Source organism: Mesocricetus auratus, unplaced genomic scaffold (assembly GCF_017639785.1).
Source record: "Mesocricetus auratus isolate SY011 unplaced genomic scaffold, BCM_Maur_2.0 Super-Scaffold_100019, whole genome shotgun sequence".
NCBI lineage: Eukaryota > Metazoa > Chordata > Mammalia > Rodentia > Cricetidae > Mesocricetus > Mesocricetus auratus.
Genome location: NW_024429200.1, coordinates 16745071 through 16767942, shown reverse-complemented (window position 1 = coordinate 16767942; position 22872 = coordinate 16745071). Strand labels below are relative to the sequence as shown.

Genomic DNA, 22872 nt, shown 5'->3' with positions numbered 1-22872 from the left:
TAGAGCAATTACAACAAAAATAGATCAAGGGGATACAAATTGGAAAAGAAGTCAAAGTATCACTTTTTGCAAATGGCATGATAATATACATGTCATTTGCATGTATACAACCCCAAAAATTCTACCAGGAAAGTCCTATAGCTGATAAACACCTTTAGTGAAGTTGCTGGATAAAAGATTAACTCAATACAGCCTCCAAAACAATACAGAGAAACCCTGTCTCGTAAAAACCAAAAAAAATACATATGATAAAAGGGCTGAGAAAGAAATCAGAGAAACAACTCCCTTCACAATAGTCACAAACAGTATAAAATATCTTGAGGTAACTCTAACCAACCAGTGAAAGACCTGTAAGACAAGAACTTCAAGTCTTTGAAGAAAAAAATTGACGATATCAGAGGATGGAAAGATCTATGCACATGGTTCAGTAGGATTAACATAGTAAAAATGGTCATTTTGCCAAAAGCAATCTATAGATTCAATGAGATCCCCATCAAATTTCCAACAAAATTCTTTACAGACCTTGAAGGAACAATACTCAACTTCATATGGAAAAACAAAAAACCCAGGATAGCTTAAACAATCTGGTACAATAAAAGAACTACTGGGAGTACCCCCATCCCAGATCTCAAACTCTACTAAAGAGATATAGTAACAAAAACTGCATAATATTGGCATCAAAACAGACACATGAATCAATGGAATTGAATCAAAGACCCAGGTATAAATCCACACTCTTATGGACACTTTATTTTGACAAAGAAACCAAAACTATACAATGGAGAAAAGAAAGCATCTTCAACAAATGGTGCTGGAATAACTGGATATAGTCATGTGGAAGACTGCAGATAGATCCATATCTATACCCTTCACAAAACTAAGTCCAAGTGGCTCAAAGACCTCAACATAAATCCAGTTACACTGAACCTGATAGAAGAGAAAGCAGGGAATAGCCTTGAACACATTGGCACAGAAAACAACTTCTACCAATCTCACAGACACTAAGGTAGAAAATTAACAAATAGGATCTAATGAAACTGAAATGCTTCTATAAGGCAAAGGACACTGGACAAAGGACAAAGGACAAACCGGCAGTCTACAAAAATGGGAAAATGCCTTCGCCAACCCCACATCCAACAGAGGGATGATCTCCAAAATATATAAAGAACTCAAGAAACTAGACATCAAAAAAACCAAATAATCTAATTGAAAAATGGGGTACTGACCTAAGCAGAGAATTCTCAAGAGAATAATCTCAAATGGCCAAGAAACACTTAAAGAGATGTTCAACACCCTTAGCCATCATGGAAATTCAAATCAAAACATCTCTGAGATTTCATCTTACACTTGCCAGGATGGCCAAGATCAAAAACACAAACAACAGCTCTTGCTGACAAGGATGTGGAACAAGAGGACCCTTGTGCGAACTTGTACAGCCACTCTGGAGCGCAATATGACAGTTTCTCAGAAAACTGGGAATTCATCTACCTCAAGACCCAGCTATACCACTCCTAGGCATATCAACCATATCACAAGGACACTTGCTCAGCTACATTCATCGCACTTTGATTTGTAATAGCCAGAACCTGGAAACAACCTAGAGGTCCCTCAACAGAGGAATGGATAAGGAAAACTTGGTACACTTACACAATGGAGTATTACTCAGCTGTTAAAAACAAATAAATGGAACTAGAAAAAATCATCCTGAGTGAGATAACCCAGACCCAAAAAGACAAACATGGTACACACTCACTCGTAAGTGGGTATTAACTGTGAAGGATAACCAGGCTACAATCCACAGACCAGGAGAAGCTAGGTAACAAGGAAGGCCCAAGGAAGTGGCGGGTGAGTGCATGGATCTCCCAAGGTAGGGGGAATAAAGGAGATCTCTTGATTGGAGAGGGGATGGATGGGCACGGGAACTTGAGGGATCAGGTTAGGGTGGGTGGAGAAGAAGAGTGCCAAGAAAGATGACTGGAAAAGGGAGTTTTATTTATGGAGTCAGGCAGAAGCCTGATAGAAGGGAAACTTTCAAGAGTCCACAATGATGGTCCCAGCTAAGACTCCTGGCAGCAGTGGAGGCATAGCCTGAACTGGCCATCCCCTGTGATCAGATTGGTGACTACCCCAATCACCATTGGAGAGCCTTCATCCAGTGACTAACGGTGGAAGATTCAGAGACCCAGGCCAAACAGTGAATTGAGCTCCGGGAGTCCTGCTGAGGATAGGGAGGAGGCAATATAGGAGTAGGGACATCAGGGATAACGGAGGAAAATCCACAGAAATGGCTAGCCTCACTCATGAGTCTGAACCAACAACCAGAGAGCCTGCATGGGAGCGACCTAGGCCCTCTGCATATATGTGACTGTTGTGTAGCTTCGTCTATTTGTAGGACTCCTGATAATGGGAGCAAGGCTGTCCTTGGTGCTTTGACTGGCCTTGGGAACCTATTCCTCACACTGGATTGCCTTGCCCAGCCTAAATACAGGGGAAGGTGCTCAGTCTTGTGGCAGTTTGATATGGTATGCTTTCCTGATGCCGATGGGAGAGAGAGGAAGGAAGGGGGGAGGGGAGGCTACAGTTAGGATGTAAAATCAATTAATTAATTAATTAGTTAAAAAGAGCACAAACTCTAGAATGTTGGCGTAAATCTTCCTTCTGCTATTTCTGTGCCAGCTGGCTTTAAGTAGCTAACCATTCTCTATACAATAGCAGTAGGGACAGAGGGCGCTTAGCAGAAGACTAGTTCAGTAAAAGTTACAACTGCTTGTAGCCTATAGAGTGGATACCAGTTTAAACATGTGTTTACAACAAAATGGTATTTTCAAACATGTAGCAAGGAGGTACATATGCATATAATGAAAAACAAGTTAGAGCCAGTGGTTCTCAACCTGTAGATCGTGACTCCTTGGGTCACATATCAGATATTTGCATTATGACTCATAACAGTATCAAAATTACAGCATGAAGTGTCAATGAAATAATTGTATGTTGGGGTGGTCACCACAACACGAGGAACTGTATTAAGAGGTCACATCATTAGGAAGGTTGAGAATCACTGGGTTAGACCTGTGTAGACATGCACTAGACAAAATCTACCCAATGGAATCTCAGTGGCCCCCTCTTGAACATGAGAACAGGTGACTTCCCACAGTTACTGGGCATTGTGAAAGATGCCCCAGGGTCCCCTGGGATAATTAACCTTGGAGGGCAAGGAGGGTAATATTCTTATTTTCTGTGTTAATCCCTCTGACCACATCAGAATCTCCTTTGAGTATACATCAAAGAAAAACTGATCAATTTTAAAAAGCCAACAAAAGGCCCCTCGTGGAACAACAAGAACAATGTACTTTTGTGGGGAGAATCACTTGTAAAAAACAGTTAACAGATTAGTGTTCAGACTAACAGCATTTGTGGTATCTGGAAACTTCCACCTGCATGCATTTCCAGTTGCCACCTGAGCTGATGAGGAACAGAGGTCCAACTCAACAACATGCCCTTCACTGGATTCTAAAGTTAAAGTTTCTGGACCTTTTCACTAATGTAAAACACAACAAAAATAAGACTGCACTAGAGACACAGTATTACCTCCCTCCACCTTCCCTGGGGAGCCTCCTCTTTCCCCTCTTCCCCTATCAGGTCACGTGTATCTGTTTATTCCTCTTTAGCCTCCTCCCACTTCCTTCAGTATTTACATCCCACCCCATCCTAAAGACTCTCCCCTTGCCCATTTCCCTGGCCAGATCAATTGTACTCTGCTATTCTCCACCCTGTTGTTCTCCATTTCCACTGTACTGGCATTAGGCCCATTTTACTCTCTTGGTTCCTGTAGATACTGCATGCTATGTACCCACACCTGAAGATTTGGAGCTAGGAATCACCAGTGAAAGAGAACATACGAATGTCTTTCTGGGTCTAAGCTACCTCACTCAATATGATCTTTTCTAGTTGCTATTGCCCTTGGTTACCACCCAGAGGTGGACAGTAAGTCCTTATTGCTGAAGACAGTTAGACACTTGAGAATCGGGATCAAAGACCTCTGAGCTGGAACTGGCATGAATTCCCCCTCCCTGAGGCCTAGCTTTCATGGTACCAGAAGCCATCATAAAAGCTTCCAAAGGAGGGAAGCAACCAACAGTCCTACCCAGATATGATGCCTTTGAATTACATCAATGAGAAAATTGGTGGTAACCAACCACCTTCTAATTGGACTTAAGACTTACTTAACAAGAGGGAGGCCATGCCTTGTACAGGAAACCTAGCCAACTACTCAGTGCTACTAAAATCATGGTTACTGGAGGAGAATCTCCAACCACTAAGTTACTAAACCAGCAAAGTCCCTAACAACAATCTATAAATATTTGTCCTTGTACCAATGGATAAGTGTAGTCTTCACCTCTCATCAAGGAAACGTCCCTTTGCAACAGAGACCACACAGAAAATCACAACCAAGCAAACTGCAGAGTATGGAGCTCAGTCCCAATAGCTACATCTACATCTACAAAATACTCCTTCACCTAAGTCTTGGGGAACATTGCAGAAAATGGGACAAAGATTATAACAGCCAGAGAATCAGGGAGCTTGATGTGGGATCGTCTCTCCCAGTAATGTCAGACAAAAACATAAAGTCTCACCAACATGACTGCCCAAATGTGAGCTGAACAAGGATGATACCAATAGACATTCAAAGAGGGTGGTATTGGACACAGAAAGAACTTCATTTCTCCAAATTCTTATGGTTAGACATAAAAAAAACCAACAGCATTTCTCAGAACTTTGTGAAGCCAGTTCTCCTCTATTAAACGAAGCCTCTCCCCTTTATATTGGCAAAATGGACAAAGGGCTGTCTGTGGTACCTATTAGTGCACCAAAGCACGTGCTGGCTTCCAGGCTCCTCAGTGTCACAAGTACCTATTACACATTTCAAAGTCTCTCCTCAGCTCTTCTCATCTCCTCATGTCCCTAAATTTCTTCAGCTCATGGGCTTCCCTCCCCCAGCTACCCATTCTTATAACACCTCTATTTTGGTTATGAGCTCTTTTGGTCCTGTCTCTGTCTTCATCTCTCACCCACCCCACCCCCTCACCCACCTCTGCCCCGTCTACTGGACATGTTCAGTTGACTCCTCTCTCTCTCTCTCTCTCTCTCTCTCTCTCTCTCTCTCTCTCTCTCTCTCTCTCTCTCTCTCTCTCTCTCTCTCTCTCTCTCCTCTCTCTCTGGCTACTTCCAGATGCCTCTGTTGCTTTCTTCCTCATATCTACAGTAAAAACCTTTCCTCTCCCATGGCCACACCATGGAGTAGCCACACAGTTTACACAGATGGGGGAGAGTCCAAGAGGCCCCAGTCCTATGTAAAGAGCTACAGCCAACTGAGGGAAGCTGAGAGCAAGAGAGCTAGTCTTCCCCAGGAAAGAGGACACCAAGTGATTGTCATGTGCCAAACTGTCGGCCTTGAAAATATAAATACAAGTAACAGTATATGGACTGAACAGGAAATATATATATATTGCAATGACAGTGAAAAAACAGGCCGTGAATTTGAAGGAGAGTGGGAGAGGTACACGGGAAGGTTTGAAGGGATGAAAGGAAGGGGAAAATGTAATTATATCGTAATCTCAAAGATAAAATAAAATTGAGAAAGAAAGAAGCCAGGGCTAGCTAACAGTGCTAATGAAGTCAGCTACAGAGTAGACAAAAACAGGGCTTCTTCCGAGGATCTGCAACTCTGAGATGTCATAGCAGTCCCTTTCTTTGAATGCCTACTGTTCTCTTACTCACTGAGAAACTTGTTCTCTAAAATCATAAACTGTCAGGAACTTTGCTGTTGAAATGAGATGAGTGAGAATGAAACACAGTCATGATTTATAACTGAGGTGCTAATCTTCAGAGAGCTTCAGAGTAGACAGATTCACAACTCTAGTCACCTAGCTCTGGAGGGAGCTGTACCCTGGTCCACAACACAGCGGATGCTGAACCGTTTACATACAGTCTTCTTATGCACTCACAATACCAGGAGAATTTACGTTTCTCAATATTCTGTGTATTTCTATCCTTTCCCTAGTTTAGTCTAAAAACAAAAACAAAAAAAACTCATCAGTTTGTCATAGCTGATACAGCCAGGTTACAAGCTAGCCCAGAAACAGCCCTGGTAGAGTTTACATAAGGGCAAACAGTTAATAAGCTTTATTTTTTTATTACATGTTCATTGCTCAAGATCTTGGTCGGGCTAAGGTAGAAAATGACCCTGACTTTTATACACACAGACACACACACACACACACACACACACACACTCATGCATGTGCGTGTATGCGTGCGTGAGTGTGTGTGTGTGTGTGTATCTGTGTGTGTGGAGAGAGAGAGAGAGAGAGAGAGAGAGAGAGAAGCAAAGACAGATTTAGGCTACAGGATATATATATATATTCACAAATGATAATAGATGACAGATACTATTGTAAGCTGTCTATAAGAGGTCAATTAGGTTGGAAGTAAAACAGTGAAGAAAAGATAAACCATGCAAACACTAAAATAATGGAGAGATTACATAAGTATCAGAGAAGTCAAACTGCCATGTTTGGTTGGTGAGGGCCCCATTTGACTATACTGACATAAGGGTTATGAGTAAGGGGCAGAAGTGTTGAGAACTCTAGTAATGACCAAAGGCTACACAAAAACACCTGAGGAGACTCCTTGGGGAACACAGAGAATTAGCAATTTTTGTGATTCTGCTATTTATTTATATGGAGTCTGGTTATTTAAATAGAGGGATATTCAGGATGATTGCCTTTAGTAGCAATTGAACGCTATTCATGTTGCTCTTCCTCAAGCTGCCATGTTAGGGAAATGCAGGGAAGAATACATCTCATTGTCAATGTTCAACCCCAGCGAACACTGTCTTACCGCATTCAACCTTTGAGCATGGAACTCTGCTGCTGTAAAGTACTTTCCTGGCTTGAGCAATTTATCAGTCATGTTTGATACATACACACCAATTTTATTCATCTGAGTGGATGTTGTGTTTATAGTTTGTTGCATCTTTTTCCTCTCAAAAACTGTCTAAAATAAAAACATTAAAAATAAGCACCTTTACATAGTTCCTATTGTAAAGAAAATCTTATAAAACATCTGCAAGTGAAAAGTGTTTTTCTACATATTTACATTAATCTTTCTTTTGTTATATTACTTGTCATACAATTCATTATGTTGGAAGTGGATGAGTATGTATTATTGACATGAGCATAGCCACGTCAAGGACCCAGTGCCTCACACCCATGGAAATGGAAAGCCTTCCCCAGATAAGATCCAGGGCAATAACAAGGCATTCCCTTGAGGCAGACAGTGTGTAGAAAACACCAACCACAGCTTCCTCCTCCCAGAAGACAGCAGTCTGACACTGCTCCTCAAGAGACCCTAAAAGATTAACTGACTCCTTATCAGCTGTATACAATAATAAAAAACACCTCCTTTCACATTAGATTCCACATGCAGTGGTATATAATATGTGCACAGAGTTTCTGGGCAGCTGGTGAATCTCCATCAGAGCATATGACCTACCACCAGATGCCCACTTATCTGACTTTTCTTCATTACCTGTCACTGCAGTAAGGTCAACCCCAAAGCTATTTGGCTTGTGGCAAATTTTAAGGGAGTCATAGAGTATGCAATTACTGATCCTGTAACATCACGCTCATAAACGGGACAAATAAAAAATTACCTGAGTGTCCCTACAAAACAAATTGGGTTTATGAGGAATCTTTCTCGGTACGGTTTGTGTTCCGGCGTTGTGATATTCTACTCCTGTTATTTTATGTCTAAATCCACCGAGAAATGGCTTGTGGAAGTCAGATTTTACTATCTCAACAGCCACCTCCTCGTAGCACTCCGTGCCTAAGAAGATGAAAACCAAGACTGAAGGAGTTCAACACAAGGGGTGCTGTAAAACATCATCTAAAAGGCATCAGAGGACTCACCAGTCTGTATGGTGACGGTTATGATATGGGAGCCCTCACTCAAGCCTTCTATTCTTCTGATTGGGTATTGATCAGGATGTGTGGAAAATATCTCCACCTGGACAATTTCCTGTGGTTTAACTCCATATTGTACTAGAGACTCATTATTCCCAACAATTATTCCTGAGAAAATGAGAGTGTTAAAATGGTTTAAGGCAAAGAAATGGTTGTTTCTGTTCATTCTTACTTTAAATTGAGAAAAACTGTGTGTTTAACTTGTACCAAATGATGTTACAACCAACACAGGCCCAGGTTGTAAAATGGCTAAATCAAGCTAACAAATCCTATACGTCACACACTTTCTATGGTGAGAATACTTAAATTTTACTATCTTCGTAGTTTCTAAGTATATAATACGTACTGTTAAGCATAATCACAGTTATATTCAGTGATAAGACAGGCATTCCTATTTTAAGGAAATGGAAAATATCAAAGATGTTTGTAGAAACACATGTCAGTAAATTACTAGATGCAGTATTAGTGATTTCTACCTCATGCTATAATGTTAGTACAGAAAAGTACACAAGACAGTAACTATAATTCAAAACAATTTAATATATTGTATAGATAACTAGAAAAGAGATAAAGAGATTTATCTTTTATTATCTTGCTCTATTGGTTCATATTTTAAATCTTGTTGAAGCATCATGCCATACATCATAATATGCATGTGATTGCATATCCATAAAAGTAAATAAATCTAGTCATGGTGGCTCATGGCTGCAATCCTAGCAAAGGAGATGCTGAGGTAGAATGTTCACCAACGTAAGAGTTCAAGTAAAACCTAAGCTATATAGTGACTACTAGACTGGGTTACAGAGGGAGACTCTGTCTAAGGAGATGGAAATGCTAGTTATATGATTAACTCTTCATGGTGTAGATTTATCACATAATCATCTCGTGTCCTACAAATAGGTCTAAATAAAATCAAAATAAGTAAAACTCCATAATGAGAATAGTTAGTGAATTTACTATGAAGCACTGTAGCAGTATAAATAGAGCAATGTGCCAGTCCTTCAGAAATATAAATATCTAATAACCATGAAACTCTATGAACACTTGAAAATAAAACCATCCTATGGTATGAGCAGAATCATGTACTAAACGTTTATACAAAAGACAACACAGGCCATGTCCAAATGGGAGAAGTGTGATCTGCCACTCTGGAAACTGGAGTAGCAAGCAAAGAGACCTCCCCACTAGCCATTCCACTCTGCAGTGCAGGAAAGCAATGACTCAGAATCCCAAGGAGTCCCTCATTCCCTTTCTCTTCCAACACAGTCTTACACAGTGAATGTCAGGTGGAGCCAAGCTTCACGACACATCACTTCATGTTTCTGTTACATTGCTTCAACTTCTACTCATTCCTTCCTGCTGTGCACTGCTGCTGCTGTGTTCAACTAAGCAGCTAATATTTTCCTGGTTTGGGGGATATAAAAATACAGGAAAGGGCTAAGAATGGTCAAGTTGGTAATGTGCTTGCTACACAAGCATAAGGACTTGAATTCAGATCCCCAGAATACACATCTGTAAGTTCAGTCGTGGGGGGGGGGAGCTTTCTGGGTCTTGCTCCCTAGCTGGTCTCCCCAGATCAGTAGGTTTGAGTGAATCTGGTTGAGTGAATTACTTGTGACAGACTGAACAGCAGCACCAAGAGTAGCCCATGTCCTGATCCTTAGGACCTAGTCTTACAGAGCAATAACGACTACAGATTTGGCTAAGGACTTGAAATGGAGAGCTAATCCTCATTGTCTAGCTGTACTCTGCTTACACATGCCCTTCTTAGAGAGGGGAAAGAGAGACTTGACTCAGGGGAAAGGGCAATGTGACAGAAGAAAAGTCAGATCTGCCTAAATATGTGTCTTTGGGGATGGATGAATGGCCAAGGAAGCACTGAATGCCAGACCTGCAGCTCTAGAAGCAGGAACGGCGAGCAAGTGGATTTCCCTCTAGATACCCCAGAGAGAGCAGCCCCACAGACACCCGACCTTGATCCCACTGAAAATGACAACTCTACCCTCCAGAACTGTCAAGGAAGTTTACTTTGTGCCTCTAAGTTATAGTAATCACTGCAGCAGCCACAGAAAACTAACATATATTCCCTGAGCTCTCTTCATTCCTATGTTCTTCTCTAGAGCAAGCACGGACCCATCAAGCTTGAGCTACATACAGTTCCTGTGCTGGAAGAAAGCACCTGTTTTGCAGGATGGTTGGTTGGCATGGAATCTCACATTTCTCTCTGTGGTGCTGACATGAACTTGTCACCCAGAGGTTGTACCAGTAACTATAAAGAAGAATGGTCAGTCATAAACACCAACAACAGAGCTCCTCTATATCAATATCCTTTAACTGATCTCTAAGCTCTCTGTAGCCTCACATTTAAGTTAATAACCTGTAGTTTAAACTTCTCTCTTTGATGTCATCCATTTCAAACTCAGCCACATATTAGTACATTGACTTTATAGGAGTTCCCTTAGTTTATTCTCCAAATAGAAATAATATATATCTCCCTCAAAGGGTTGCTGTGTGAATTAAATGATGAAATAAGCAGAATATTTTATAGAAATATCAACACATACTAATGACTCCACCATTGTGATTATCATTATCATTTTTTGATAATCATTTTTTGACAATCACTCCATACTTCAGCTTGGTCTGCCCAATCAACCTTTAATTGGTTATCAATACATCTTAACATTTGGCATTCATTCACTCTTGTAGGGTTTAAAAACTTTTATTACATTTTATTCCCTTATTTATTCAATTTGTGTGTGTGTGTTTGCATGCATGTGTGTGTGTGTGTTTGCATACATGTATGTGTGTGCATGTCATGGCACAGGAGTGACAGTCAGAGGACAAGTTGAAGGCATCAGCTCTCTCCTTCCACCATTTGGTCCCAAGTTGGTCCCAAGGATAGAAGTCAGGTGTAAAGCTTGCTTTAACTCAGGATCCCAGACCGACAGCTGGGAGGCCAGCATGGGACTGATCCAGACTCCCTGAATGTGAGAGTCAGTGAGGAGGCCTGGGCAATCCATGGGGCCCTGGGCAGTGGATCAAGTGTTTATCCCTGGCATACAAATGGGCTTCATGTGTCCATAACACAAAGAGGGATGCTCTCTCAGCCTGGACTCTTAGGGGACCCTGCCCTGAGCGAAATGACAGACTCTGGATATCCCCTATGTGGAAGGAAGTAGCAATAGGGTGGGAGGCTGGGGGGGGGATGGTGAGAGAGTGCGGGAGGAGGGGAGGGAGAAGGAACTGGGATTGACATGTCAAACAAGCTATAAAAAATGCAAAAAAAGCTTGCTTTAAGTACTTTGACCTGCTATGCCATCATACCATGCCCAGGCTTCTATTTTTAATGTAGAACTAAATTTATTCCCTGAGAACTATTTGTAACATCTTTATCAATCAATATAGAAAACCATTTTAATGAAAACATTAGGATTTGTTCATATACATCCAATATAAACATATCAGCAATGCTAACCTAGAAGACTACCACAGTTACAAAGAATTTATCCAATTACCATATGAAGCTGAATAATTTAAGCAAAGATTCTCAACAATATCCACAAAATGTAAGTAAATTTCACATTGTGAGTATTACCTTAACATAGAGAAAACTCGGGAACTATATTTATGCTCTATGTCTTCTTCAGCACCCATTTTTATTCAGCGTCATTTCCCTTCCACTTACTTAAGACATCATCAAGTTTCCCCACACCTTTGGAATTTAGCCCAAGAATTATCACTTTCATTGACTGAAATGTCCTATAGCCACCTAGGTTCCTTCCTCTGCAATATTCAAGTTTGAGGGGCCATTGCCATGAAAACACCTCCATGGTATGTGACAACAACCCCCATGCAAACCTTCCCTGCTAGTCTGTAAATGACCTGAGGACAGAACTAGTTCATCGTGATTCTGAAAATGTTCAGTGATATCCAAAGGCTCTAGACTGAAACGTGTGTTTACAGAAGTGTGTTACATGAGCTAATGTATAACCACAATGCTATGCTGAAGTAGTAACTACTAAGATAGTTATAAAATCAAAGGTCTTAGGTAGTTTGTGTGTCAAAACCAGGACAGTTATGATACATTTCTTAGCCTTCAAACTTACCTGTATGTGTTATTTGCAGTACATAATGCGGGACACGTAATAGGTATGCAAAGTGCTCCTTGAGGAATCTAAACGGAGCATCAACTCTAAAAGGCATTATGATTTCCTGGCCTACAGGAATAAGTACAACTTTTACTGTAAACAAAAAAGAGGAAAGAAAAGATCATCAGCAAATACAGCAAGGATCAGCAACCTGTATCTAAAGAATGGGAAAGTAGGACACGGGTTTGTTTGTTTTTCATTTGTTTGTTTTTAATCACGATGCATGTGGTGTAAGTTACATTACCAGGGATTACTGGAATATCCAAATTGACATAAAATCTCTGATTTGAGAGCTACTGATTTCTGTCTGGTGACACTGGCAAACTTTATCTTCTCAGTCTGCTCCTTGTCATCCTTGGCACAGCATGCAGCCGCATCTGAGCTGCCACCTCTGTGTTCTAGAGGTACATGTCACCAAAGTCAGTTGCTGCTCTTGAGGTAGGATAGAAAGACAGGGAAGCTATAGGACCATGAGAAGGAAAAAGAACCCCTCGCCTATCAGATTGCTGTCACTCGATGGGTGACAAGCAAGGATTCCAGCACAGTTGAAACTGCTTATAGCCTTTCTCTTAGCCCAGCTCTAAGCCTGCAGACTTCAGGGAATCTCACCAGAAAACACATAAATAAAGGACACATACTGAATGAACCCCTTTATGCAATCATATTGACCCCTTGTTCTGCTTTATCAGACTATAATTCCATCCACTATATCTCTGAAGCCATCCTATAAGCTCACTTAAAAATAGAACGAAAAGGAAATGTTTCTTAGCAACAGTTTGAAGTGTAACTTGAAAGCCACCAAAATGATACATATGGCAAATGGTAAGACAATTAATTAGGACTCTTGCAGAGTCTGCACCCATGTTCTCAGGTGTAGTTTACTTTCCCCCTGAGAGCCTCTCTTTCTTCTAACTTCATACTTAAAGCCTGTAGTAAAACGTCTTTAATAAATTCTCCAACTCTGCACCATCTTGGCTTGTTCTGCAATTCCCTTCTTTGTTGGAGTTATGAATGCTGGTTTGGCTTTTGAGGTCCCTAAAGGATTACTGGAGCTCTTCCGTGCTGAGGGTGACAGGAGTTGTCTCTGTTCCTTCATTGCTGATACTATTTCTGTTCTTTTTGTTATAGGTGGAAATTCTCAAAATTCACTGAGTACTGAGCAGTCAGCAGTGATGTAATCATTGGGTCGCTGCTGTTATCAAATATTGACAACACCTACATGGCATCCACAGTGTTCTACATATGTCATTAACACTGACCTATAATGAAAGCCAAAATGTGTTCTCCCAAGCCGAATATAACGTTTGTACCAGCCAGACAAAAACAAATAAACAAACATGCAAAAGCATCATGGTAATTAAGGCAATACCCAATGCAAATAAAGATCTGGATTCCACATTGTATCTTGCTAGCTATGTGCAATAGTTAACTCCAGGGGGTAGAGAAATGGTTCAGAGATTAAGAGCATTGGCTGTTCTTCCAGAGGTCCTGAGTTCAATTCCCAGCAACCACATGGTAGCTCAAAACCATCTATAATGAGATCTGGTGCCCTCTTCTGGCATGTAGGCAAAACACTGTATACCTAATAAATAAATATTTTATAAAAATAGTAACTCCAAATCTCCAAGCCAAAAAGATAAAAATTTACTTAGAATCTGTTCCCAATTTTCAGGTTCCTAAATACACTCAATTCCTATTCTATTTGAAATACGCAAACACACACACACACACACACACACACACACACATAAACACATTTTAAACTGAACTTTTGAACCTTCTCATTGTATTTTAAATTAGACAAAGAATTACCCTTTGAAACAGAGAGATACAGTGTCCGGTCTCCTGAAGCTCCTACCTGTTGCTGAAGATTCTTTTATTGACCTCTGCAGAGTCTCCTTTATGGCTTTTGTTTGACTCAGAAATAACATAGGGTCATCTTCCGGTCTCCGATACTCTGCCTGCTTTTGCTTTTCTTCCTGAGACTCGTCCCTGTGCCTGGCATCATACGACTTTGCAGTGGAAATGCTGCGTTCACTCCGCCCCTCTGTCGTTTCCTCGCTCTCGGTGGTGAACTCCTCTACTTCAGATTCTTGCTCGCCAGCAACATCCGACTCCTCTGCTTCTTCTGAAGGCAGAGGGATACTGATGACATCGGTAGTCGCTTCGCTGTCAGCTGTGGAGTCGGCTTTCTTCTGAGGGTCAACATGCTCCTCTGGGTCGGACATTTTCCTAAATTGAGACAAGTAAAGTTATGACACATGTAAGAGCTTCTTGTTGGAGTGGGACAGCTGGGTCTGTGGTTAAGAGCACTTGCTGATACTGCAGAGGACCTGGGTTTGGTTCCCAGCACCACCGGGTGGATCACGAGGGTCTGAAACTTTCCTTCCAGGGGATCAGAGGCCTTCTTCTGGCATCTTCTGGCATCCATGAACACCAGGCACACACACACACATATGCAGACAAGGCTCTCAGATACCTGAAATACTAATCCTTGGGGTTTTTTTTTCTTCTTTCCTAGATTTTTTTATTTAGATTATCTCACATATCAATCCCAGTTCCCTCTCCCTCCCATCCTCCCATGCCCCCCCAACCCTCATCCCATCACCCTTCTTTTATTTTTTTAAGGTTTACTAGTGACAGGCATCGGGTTAAAGCGCAGATGGGGTTTTAATTTTTAAAATTTTCTGAAAATTAAAAATAACAGAGAACCTTAAAAATGATATATTCTCTGGGAACATTTGGGAGTAAAAATCTTATTTTGTTTTTATTCAATAAAGCTTACCTCTTTAAGAAAAGATATGGTTGTTTGGGGGTTTGGGTTTTTTTTTTAAGAATATAAATCTAATGTGGCATGATAGCTTCTGGCAATAGAAAGGGTTAAAATTTTCAAACAACCAGACAATGTACACTGGACAAAAAAAAAAAACCTACAGCTCTACTCTCACAAATAGAAGCAGAGACCCCAGTGACCTCTGACCCAATAGATATCAAATGTAGGACATGGTGCAATGTAATTGGAGTCCAAGTTACAGTAACCAAGAGTTTGGGCTCATAACCCCAGGGGTTCCCATGTTGCAAGGCTGGCCTTACATGATTCAGTTTAAGTGATAGAACCTAGTGGGAGGTCACCAGGATCTCCCTTCAGAAGGCATCGAGGTAGTTATCTTAGGATCCCGAGATCCATATTTTTGGAAAGACAAGTGGTTTATTTAACTCACAGTCCTGAAGAGTGAAAGTCTAAGCAATCTGTCAAGGCAACCTCTGGCTGTACCACCTCATGTCAGATGGCACCAGGGTCGCAGGGCTGCCAATTCCACCCATATGAACAAGCTAAGATTTGGGGATTGCCTAAATGGATGCTACTGGCCAGCTCCAGAAGTTAAACAGACTTTTCACAATCGGAGACCATCCTATATTTGCAAGTCATAACATGCCAGTGATTTAAAATGGAGTGGAGACTGCATACAGCAGGTCTTTAATCCTCACTCAGCTAGGGTAAGCTGCTAATTAATATCTTTTCCCAACAGTCTCCACACGTCTATTAGCACACTCCACTTGCATACATAAATATGCACCAACACTCACCGCAGCACGTTTCACTTGCAAACGACCAAGCATGCACACTACAGGATGAGCTGCAAAGCGCCATGAAGCTCCAGCCTGAGTAGGTACCCACGGCATCCTAGCCACAACTCGGAAAGATTTTTAAATTACTTTTTAACTTTCTAATTTTTATTACAATTTTATAGCAAAGCTATGTAAGAGGATATAAAGATAATTGTCTTCTAATTCTAATTTGGGGTTTGGTGGTGAATAAATACATAAAAATATATTTGATATTTAAAGTGTAAAACTGACTGTAAAGTTCCACATCTTTCATTTCAAATGCTTATTCTAAGTATGTAAAAGTTCATTGAGCTGTATAGACTTTGGGTCTGGTTAATTTGGGTTTCTGATTTTTTTTTCAAAACAGGGTTTCTCTGTGGCTTTGGAGGCTGTCCTGGAACTCTCTCTGTAGACCAGGCTGGCCTCGAACTCACAGACATCTGCCTGCCTCTGTCTCCCAAGTGCTGGAATTAAAGGCAAGTGCCACCAACGCCCAGCGGCTATAATATTCTTAAAAGAAAAAAAATAAAGCTACTAGAACAGAAAGGGATAAAATAAACAGTAAAAGAAACCTCTTTATTTCTGTGTCGAGCAATATAGTTCTAAAAATTGTTCATGGATAAATTTACAATTGGAACCACACGTCTTTAACTATATAAACTTTTCTGCATATGCTAAACATTGATGTAGTTTTACTTGTTTTTCACTTAATGTATCTTTAATATTTATTTGTTTCGTTAGCTGTTTTTGGTTTTTTCGAGACAAGCTTTCTCTGTGTAACAGCCTTGGCTGTCCTGAAACTCTCTTTGTAGACCAGGCTGGCCTCGAACTCACAGAGATCTGCCTGCCTCTGCCTCCTGAGTGCTGGAATTAAAGGCGTGCGCCACGGCTGCCCAGCCTATACTTAACATTTTTAAACATTTATTTCTACCTTACTTTTCTCAGTAATTGTGTAGTATCTTCATTGTAGAGCTAAGGAAGCCACGTTATATTCCATTCTAGCGAAGAACACTTCAATTGTCTTCCATGCCAAATAAGTAAAAAGCAGGGCTGCAACAAATGTACATCATCTTTATTTATAAGTTAAAACACACTATAAAAGATTTTCTATAATTAGGTGAAGATGTCAAAATACATGCACATCTCTGTTAAATTCTATCAAATGGTTTTCTTAACATTCAACATCATATTGCTGCCCCTTGATACTTCTTTTCATCTTTGTATCGGACATTAAGTACCTTCATTTAAATAACCCTTTGTTGTATTTATAAATGCATTACCAATTGTGCACTTGATATTGTCTTTTACCACACTGAAGTTTTGGAGTCTTTGGTAGTGAAAATTTTTGAATCTTTTTACTTGTGAGTTTCCAAGTGTCACATGTCCTTAGAAACACTGCCTCACATGTAGCTTCAATACCTACACGTATGCACACAAATGTATGAGAAATACGGCAGGGCAGGAAATACTAGGAAGCTACTCTGAGATATACAGTGTTGACACAGAACAGTGGGCACTCATGTTGACTTCACCTACACAGCACATACACTTCCAACACCTCTGCAAGATCAATGGGTGGAGAGGAGGGAAACGCGTAGGTAAAAGATGGTTGATATTCAATTTTTCATTGCTAGAACATGTGGTGGTTTGAGTAAGAATGGCTCCTATAGACTCGTATGTTGAATGCTTAGGCAGCAGAGAGGGGTACTCTGACAGGATTAGGATTTGGAGGTGTGGCCTTGTTAGAGGTAGACTTTGAGGTTTTAAAAGCCCAATCCAGACCCAACCTCCTCACCCCCCCCCCCACCTACCACCACCCTGGTGTGTGGATCAGGATGTAGCTCTCAGCTACTGCTCCCCTGCCATGATGCTAATAGGCTAATGTCTGAAACTGTAAGCAAGTCCCCAGTTAAATGCTTTCTTTTATAAGAGTTGCCTTGGGGGAATGGAGGTTGGGAGGGCGAGGGAATGGGGCGGGGGATTGATATGTAAAATAAGATTGTTTCTAAAATAAAATTTAAAAAAGAGCTGCCTTGGTCATGGTATCTCTTCACAGCAATAGAACGGTGAATAAGACAGACAGACTGTCGTGCTATTTGGTGGAGGTACAGATCCCTTGACACAACATATCACTGTGTAATCAAGGCTAGCCTTCAGCTTGCCATCCTCCTGCCTCATCTCTACAGTGCAAAGAGGCATGCATCCCCAAGGGTGAATACTATTCCTCATTCTTATATATTATCTACTCAAAAAGGCTCTAGTCTCACGGTTTAAAACGCGACAGCTATTAAGTACTGCCCTCTAGTGCATGGTTTCAGTTCTTCCCATTTAAAGCCTGCTGCATCTGGAGTACTGTTACTAAGGCAGAGATCCTGCGCTGCGTCTACGAAACAGGCTACTTAAGTCTGTATTAGCAGGTGAGCTGATGAGATGGTGAGTGCAGGAAAGCAGTGTGCCTGCCTGGTGAGGAAAGTCTGAAGGCCCTGAATTCCCTGCGGACTGGAAACGGCCTCCATAGAAAACCAGATGCAGGCACCATCCTCTCCTCCTCCAGCGTTACCGTCATCAGCACCCAGGAGGCAGGGTGCTGCTGTACACCTCCCATCTTGACCCTGTTGATTGACGATATCAAATCAGGAGGGGGGAGTAGCTAGAAAAGGGGCTTTGTAAGGTTTGTGGTCTAAAGTTAAGGAGCGCTCCTCACCAGACGGTCCTGGGACCCGAGAGACTAGCACCCCTGTAAGGTCCATACACCAGAGTCACCCCCACTTACAACCAGCAGTCATCCAGAAGAGGGACGCTAAATGTGTCCCCTTACCTGCTCAAGAAACACAGCTATTACAGACCAAGAGGTTTCTCCACAGTCCTCGGAAGCAGCCCCTTCCTGCTTAGATAGTTTGTTGTTGGCCGTATCCTAGCAACTAGCAGCTTCCTCCTCCAGGGCACCGCCCCCGCGCAGTTGCAAGAGCAAAAGCCGAGAAGACAAAAGTGGAGCTTGTTAGATGCCAGGAACCTAGACCTTGGCGTGATTCGAAGCTAACCTCTCTCCTCCCGGAGCTCTTACACTTTGAAAATGTAGTCTGTAGCAGTCTAAACTCACAGGTTATTTTCTTTAAAAATGCAAATATGAACACTGAGAGACAGGGATGATAAAAGAACACAAGTTTACAACAGTGAGCGTCTACTTTCTGTTGTCCAATTTCAACTCTTGCGGCAGCTTCCTGGCAGCCAGAGAGAACAGGAGAACTATTAACTACTCCTCTTTATAAGTCAGGAGAAGCTTTGCTTTTCTGTCCTCAAATTCTTTAAAGTTTTAGAATCACAATTTTAGAGAAAAATGTTCACTGCACCAATTTCATGTGGTTATCTCATAACAGCAGCAGCTAACGTTTAGTAAGTATTGTCATTAAGCGCTGTATCTGTATTTTGAATAGTCAATGCAATGATTCTATTGAAGGACTATTGTACTATTGGGAAAAATGAAACACACCAAGATTTAATGAGAGAGCCGGGATTAGACCCAGCCCATAATCTAGACCCCTATTATTGTTAGTATTCGGGCATCTATACTGACCTGTCCTTGGGTTTCTGGCAGGATACGCCCTCAGCTGCAGACACTATGAGCACACTCATAGTGCTACCTGTGCACACTCACTCTGCTACCTTTTTAAAGGGCTCCGCCCACCTCCCATCTTCCTCTCTGTTTCTCTGCTGTCTCTTCTCTCTCCCGCTCTTCTCTTCTGCTGCTCAGGTTCCCAGAGGCTAGTCTCCCCTCTCCCTGTCCCCTTTTCCCATTCACTTTCCCCAATTTAAAAAAAAAAAACCCTCTGCCCAAGCTCTGTTGCGTGGCATCTTTCTCTCAGGCGTCACTTTTCTAAATTACAACAATATGTACTACTGTGTTTAACTAATAACTTGTTATACAGCCCATTCCCTCATCCACACTAGTCATTGTCTCTTCATTTCTTTATACCTTGTTGCTACAATTCCACTCTCTCCACTACCATTCACCTTCCCACCCCTCCACTTCAAAGGGTTAGCATCCATTATCCTCCTCTTAGGGGCAGTATGAAAACACTACGGTTAGGAATAGAGGTCGGAAGTAGGGCAGACAACACGCAGCAGGAAGGTTGGTGCTCTTTCCACCGATATCCGCTATCCTTCTCAATAACGTATTAGTAATGTACTATATACGTGATGCTATATGCTCAACTTTAAAACAGCCTTTCTTAGAGTGTACTTTTCTCACGTGGTCTATGTAGCTTGAGTAGCTAACATGCATTTTCTCTCTCACAAACACATGAAGGTGTCAATGTTCCCTGAATGAAAATAGTGATAGGAAAATACTATCAATACTATAAATTAATTACAAAATGAAAATAGTGCCATGCTAAAGCTTTTGATTTTACTTTTCATCCCAAATCTGTGCACTTGGTTAGGTTTTGTTGTTCCAAATGACTCCTCGACCTTCAGTCATCTCTGCATTCATTTGTAAGTTACTTCTTTTGGCGTGCTCCCACTTTTACGAAGATGCCATCTAGTGGACATATGAAATCAAGCATTTCAAAGTAACTCTGGAAATGCATCTTGATAAAAATGGCTAAGTAGGAAAAATATTAGAATAATTATTTGCAATACTAAGGACATGGACATTGCTTAGGAAATTGTCTCTGGACTAAATTTGCATCGTTTGTGAACTTGTAAAGGTCCATCATCACTTTCTCAAATATTTGAGTTATATCAGATACGTTTGATAGTCAAGACTTTACTGAATTTTGGAAGGTAATGTGGGTACATGGTGTGTATTAAGTATCCCATCTTCAATTCTGAATCAAACACATTGGCGCTTCTGTGAAAAAAATGCCTATTCAAATGAAAGTGGGATATGGACTAGAACTCATATTAACTTAGGTTTGTTTATTTGTAAACAAGCTGTTGGAAAATATTCTATTCCGTTGATCTTTAAAACTTAAAAGATTTGTGGGCCTGTTTTACCCTGAAGAAAAGGAATCCGTGCTCAGAGAGTAAAATGTGACATTCTGTAACATGGTAGTGATACTTATCTCTAAGAAAGCTACAAGATACAGAGAGAGAGAGAGAGAGAGAGAGGAGAGAGAGAGAGAGAGAGAGACAGACTGTGCCAAGTCAGTTCTTTGCACTGCTTCATTTCACTAACTAGTTTAAGCTGACTACCTCTAAAGAGACTTTCAAATACATCTCTGTAGTCCCTAGCAATTAACTCAAATCCCTTATCAACCTGAATGTACAATTTAAGATCTCACTGAACATGTTTTCCTGGAAAATTGAACTTATTGAATACAAGCAAAAACGCGTATTTAGCAATTTGGCATTTATCATTATGGCCCAGCACGTGCTTATATAGGGACATAACTTGTGTAAGCACAGAGACTCCAAGAAAAAGTTGAGCCGGGCGGTGGTGGCGCATGCCTTTAATCCCAGCACTCGGGAGGCAGAGGCAGGCGGATCTCTGTGAGTTCGAGGCTGGGATGGACCGATAGCCTCCAAAACAATACAGAGAAACCCTGTCTCGAAAAACCAAAAAAAAAAAAAAAGAAAAAAGAAAAAGTTGATACTAGTTTTTACATGAGAGTTGCCCCACAGATTTTGTCATTTTGAAGAGACACCCATACTCACTCTACTGACGCTCCTTAAGAAAGGGAGGAAGTCAAAAGCCAAGCCTTTTCTTCTAACCTGCAAATCTGCGTGAAAGTGAGGGGAGAATGAGACTAGGGGGCACAATGAAAACTGCATCTTGGTGGCATCACACTCAACAGATTGTGGCCCCCAGGAAGTGGCAGCCCCCAGAGCCTTACTCTAGTAGGGTGCCATGTGCTGTTTGTCCAGGATAGTCTACTATATAGCTGTTAGTTATCATTATGAAATCAGTATACACCCATTCACAACATTCAAAGCTGAATACATCTTTGGTCATGTTAGGTAAAGCCCTTTACATTTCAAAACACAGACTGCCCAGTAACTGAAACATTCAGCATTAAGTGCAGCAAGGGCAGGGAACACCAAAACTGAAGGTCATTTTCTTGTCTGCACAGCCAAATCTGGTTGGATTGTCTTGGAAGCACCTGAGTATGGTAAGGATTTGAATAGGAGATGTCGGAAGGCTACTTTGAGTAGTTTTACAATGGTTCCTTGCGGTTTTCTCAGTAGCCTTCCGACAGCTCCTATTCAAATCCTTACCATACCCCAGGTGCTTCCAAGAGAATCCATTGTAAAAACTACTCAGATTAGTCTAGAAGACTCTGGAAGCAACATTAAAATCTAGGACAAACAGAATCATCTGGGTAGTCAGGACTTTAATCTGGCTGTTTATGAAATAAATGGGAAAAGAAACGAAGGACTGAAAACAGGTTGTATGGGCCATAAGAACGGTAACAAGTGCAAAAGGGTAGATTAGATCAGTGTCTTGCAGACTGCTCTTACTATAATTGTCTATGCCCAATATAAAGACCTTGGCACATGACTTCCCGTGACGACTTCTGCTCAGGTACTTTGGCAGACAAGTCAAGGAAGGAGGGCTGTGGCATGTTTGGAACAACCTATATCGTACAGGCTGGAGTGACTATCATATCCAAGAGTACTGGTAAACAGCAACACGACGACACCTATTAGGAGTTCCAGAGATACACTGCCAATATTACTATCATCATGGCCTCAGATGCTCCAGCACATCTTATTTTACAGTGTTACATCACTAGGGTGGCTTCGAGGTCTCCTACCAGACCAACACAGATAAAACACAGCATCCCACTCTGAAGAGTTGTGTGATTTAGTTAAATACTGAGAAGAGTGGCTGGCACTCATATTCAAGGTGCAAAGAACACTACTACCACATTTACATACTAACTCCCAGAAATTCCTATGCAAACACCAATAAAGTCCGCTCCACTAAACAAAGCTATAGCAGCACTGCTGGCAAAATGTCAAAGAGGCTCAAAATAACAGGAGGAATTCAGTGAGGAATGACAAAGACACAGCAAGCTTACTGTGTGACCTCAGAAAGCCAGGGTTTTGAAAGAGTTCATAAGACTTCATTACCATAACCAACGTTG

The 22872-nt window shown here is 41.3% G+C and overlaps 1 protein-coding gene across 3 annotated transcripts in view; it reads right to left on the bottom strand.

Moving 5' to 3' along the window:
* Positions 1-22815, bottom strand: part of Iqub (IQ motif and ubiquitin domain containing) — a 60949-nt gene extending 38134 nt beyond the window's left edge. Inside the window, exons 1-7 of one of the 3 annotated variants that reach the window (XM_040728522.1) lie at positions 18603-22815; positions 16716-16834; positions 14034-14407; positions 12134-12268; positions 7971-8132; positions 7715-7887; positions 6901-7056 (exon numbers count right to left, since the gene is read on the bottom strand). In XM_040728522.1, coding sequence (XP_040584456.1) covers positions 6901-7056; positions 7715-7887; positions 7971-8132; positions 12134-12268; positions 14034-14403 — 996 coding nt within the window. In that variant the 5' untranslated portion in view covers positions 14404-14407; positions 16716-16834; positions 18603-22815. The remainder of the gene's footprint in view (positions 1-6900; positions 7057-7714; positions 7888-7970; positions 8133-12133; positions 12269-14033; positions 14408-16715; positions 16835-18602) is intronic. The other 2 variants (XM_040728521.1, XM_040728523.1) reach the window with 2 other exon arrangements.
* Positions 22816-22872: the final 57 nt, after the last annotated feature.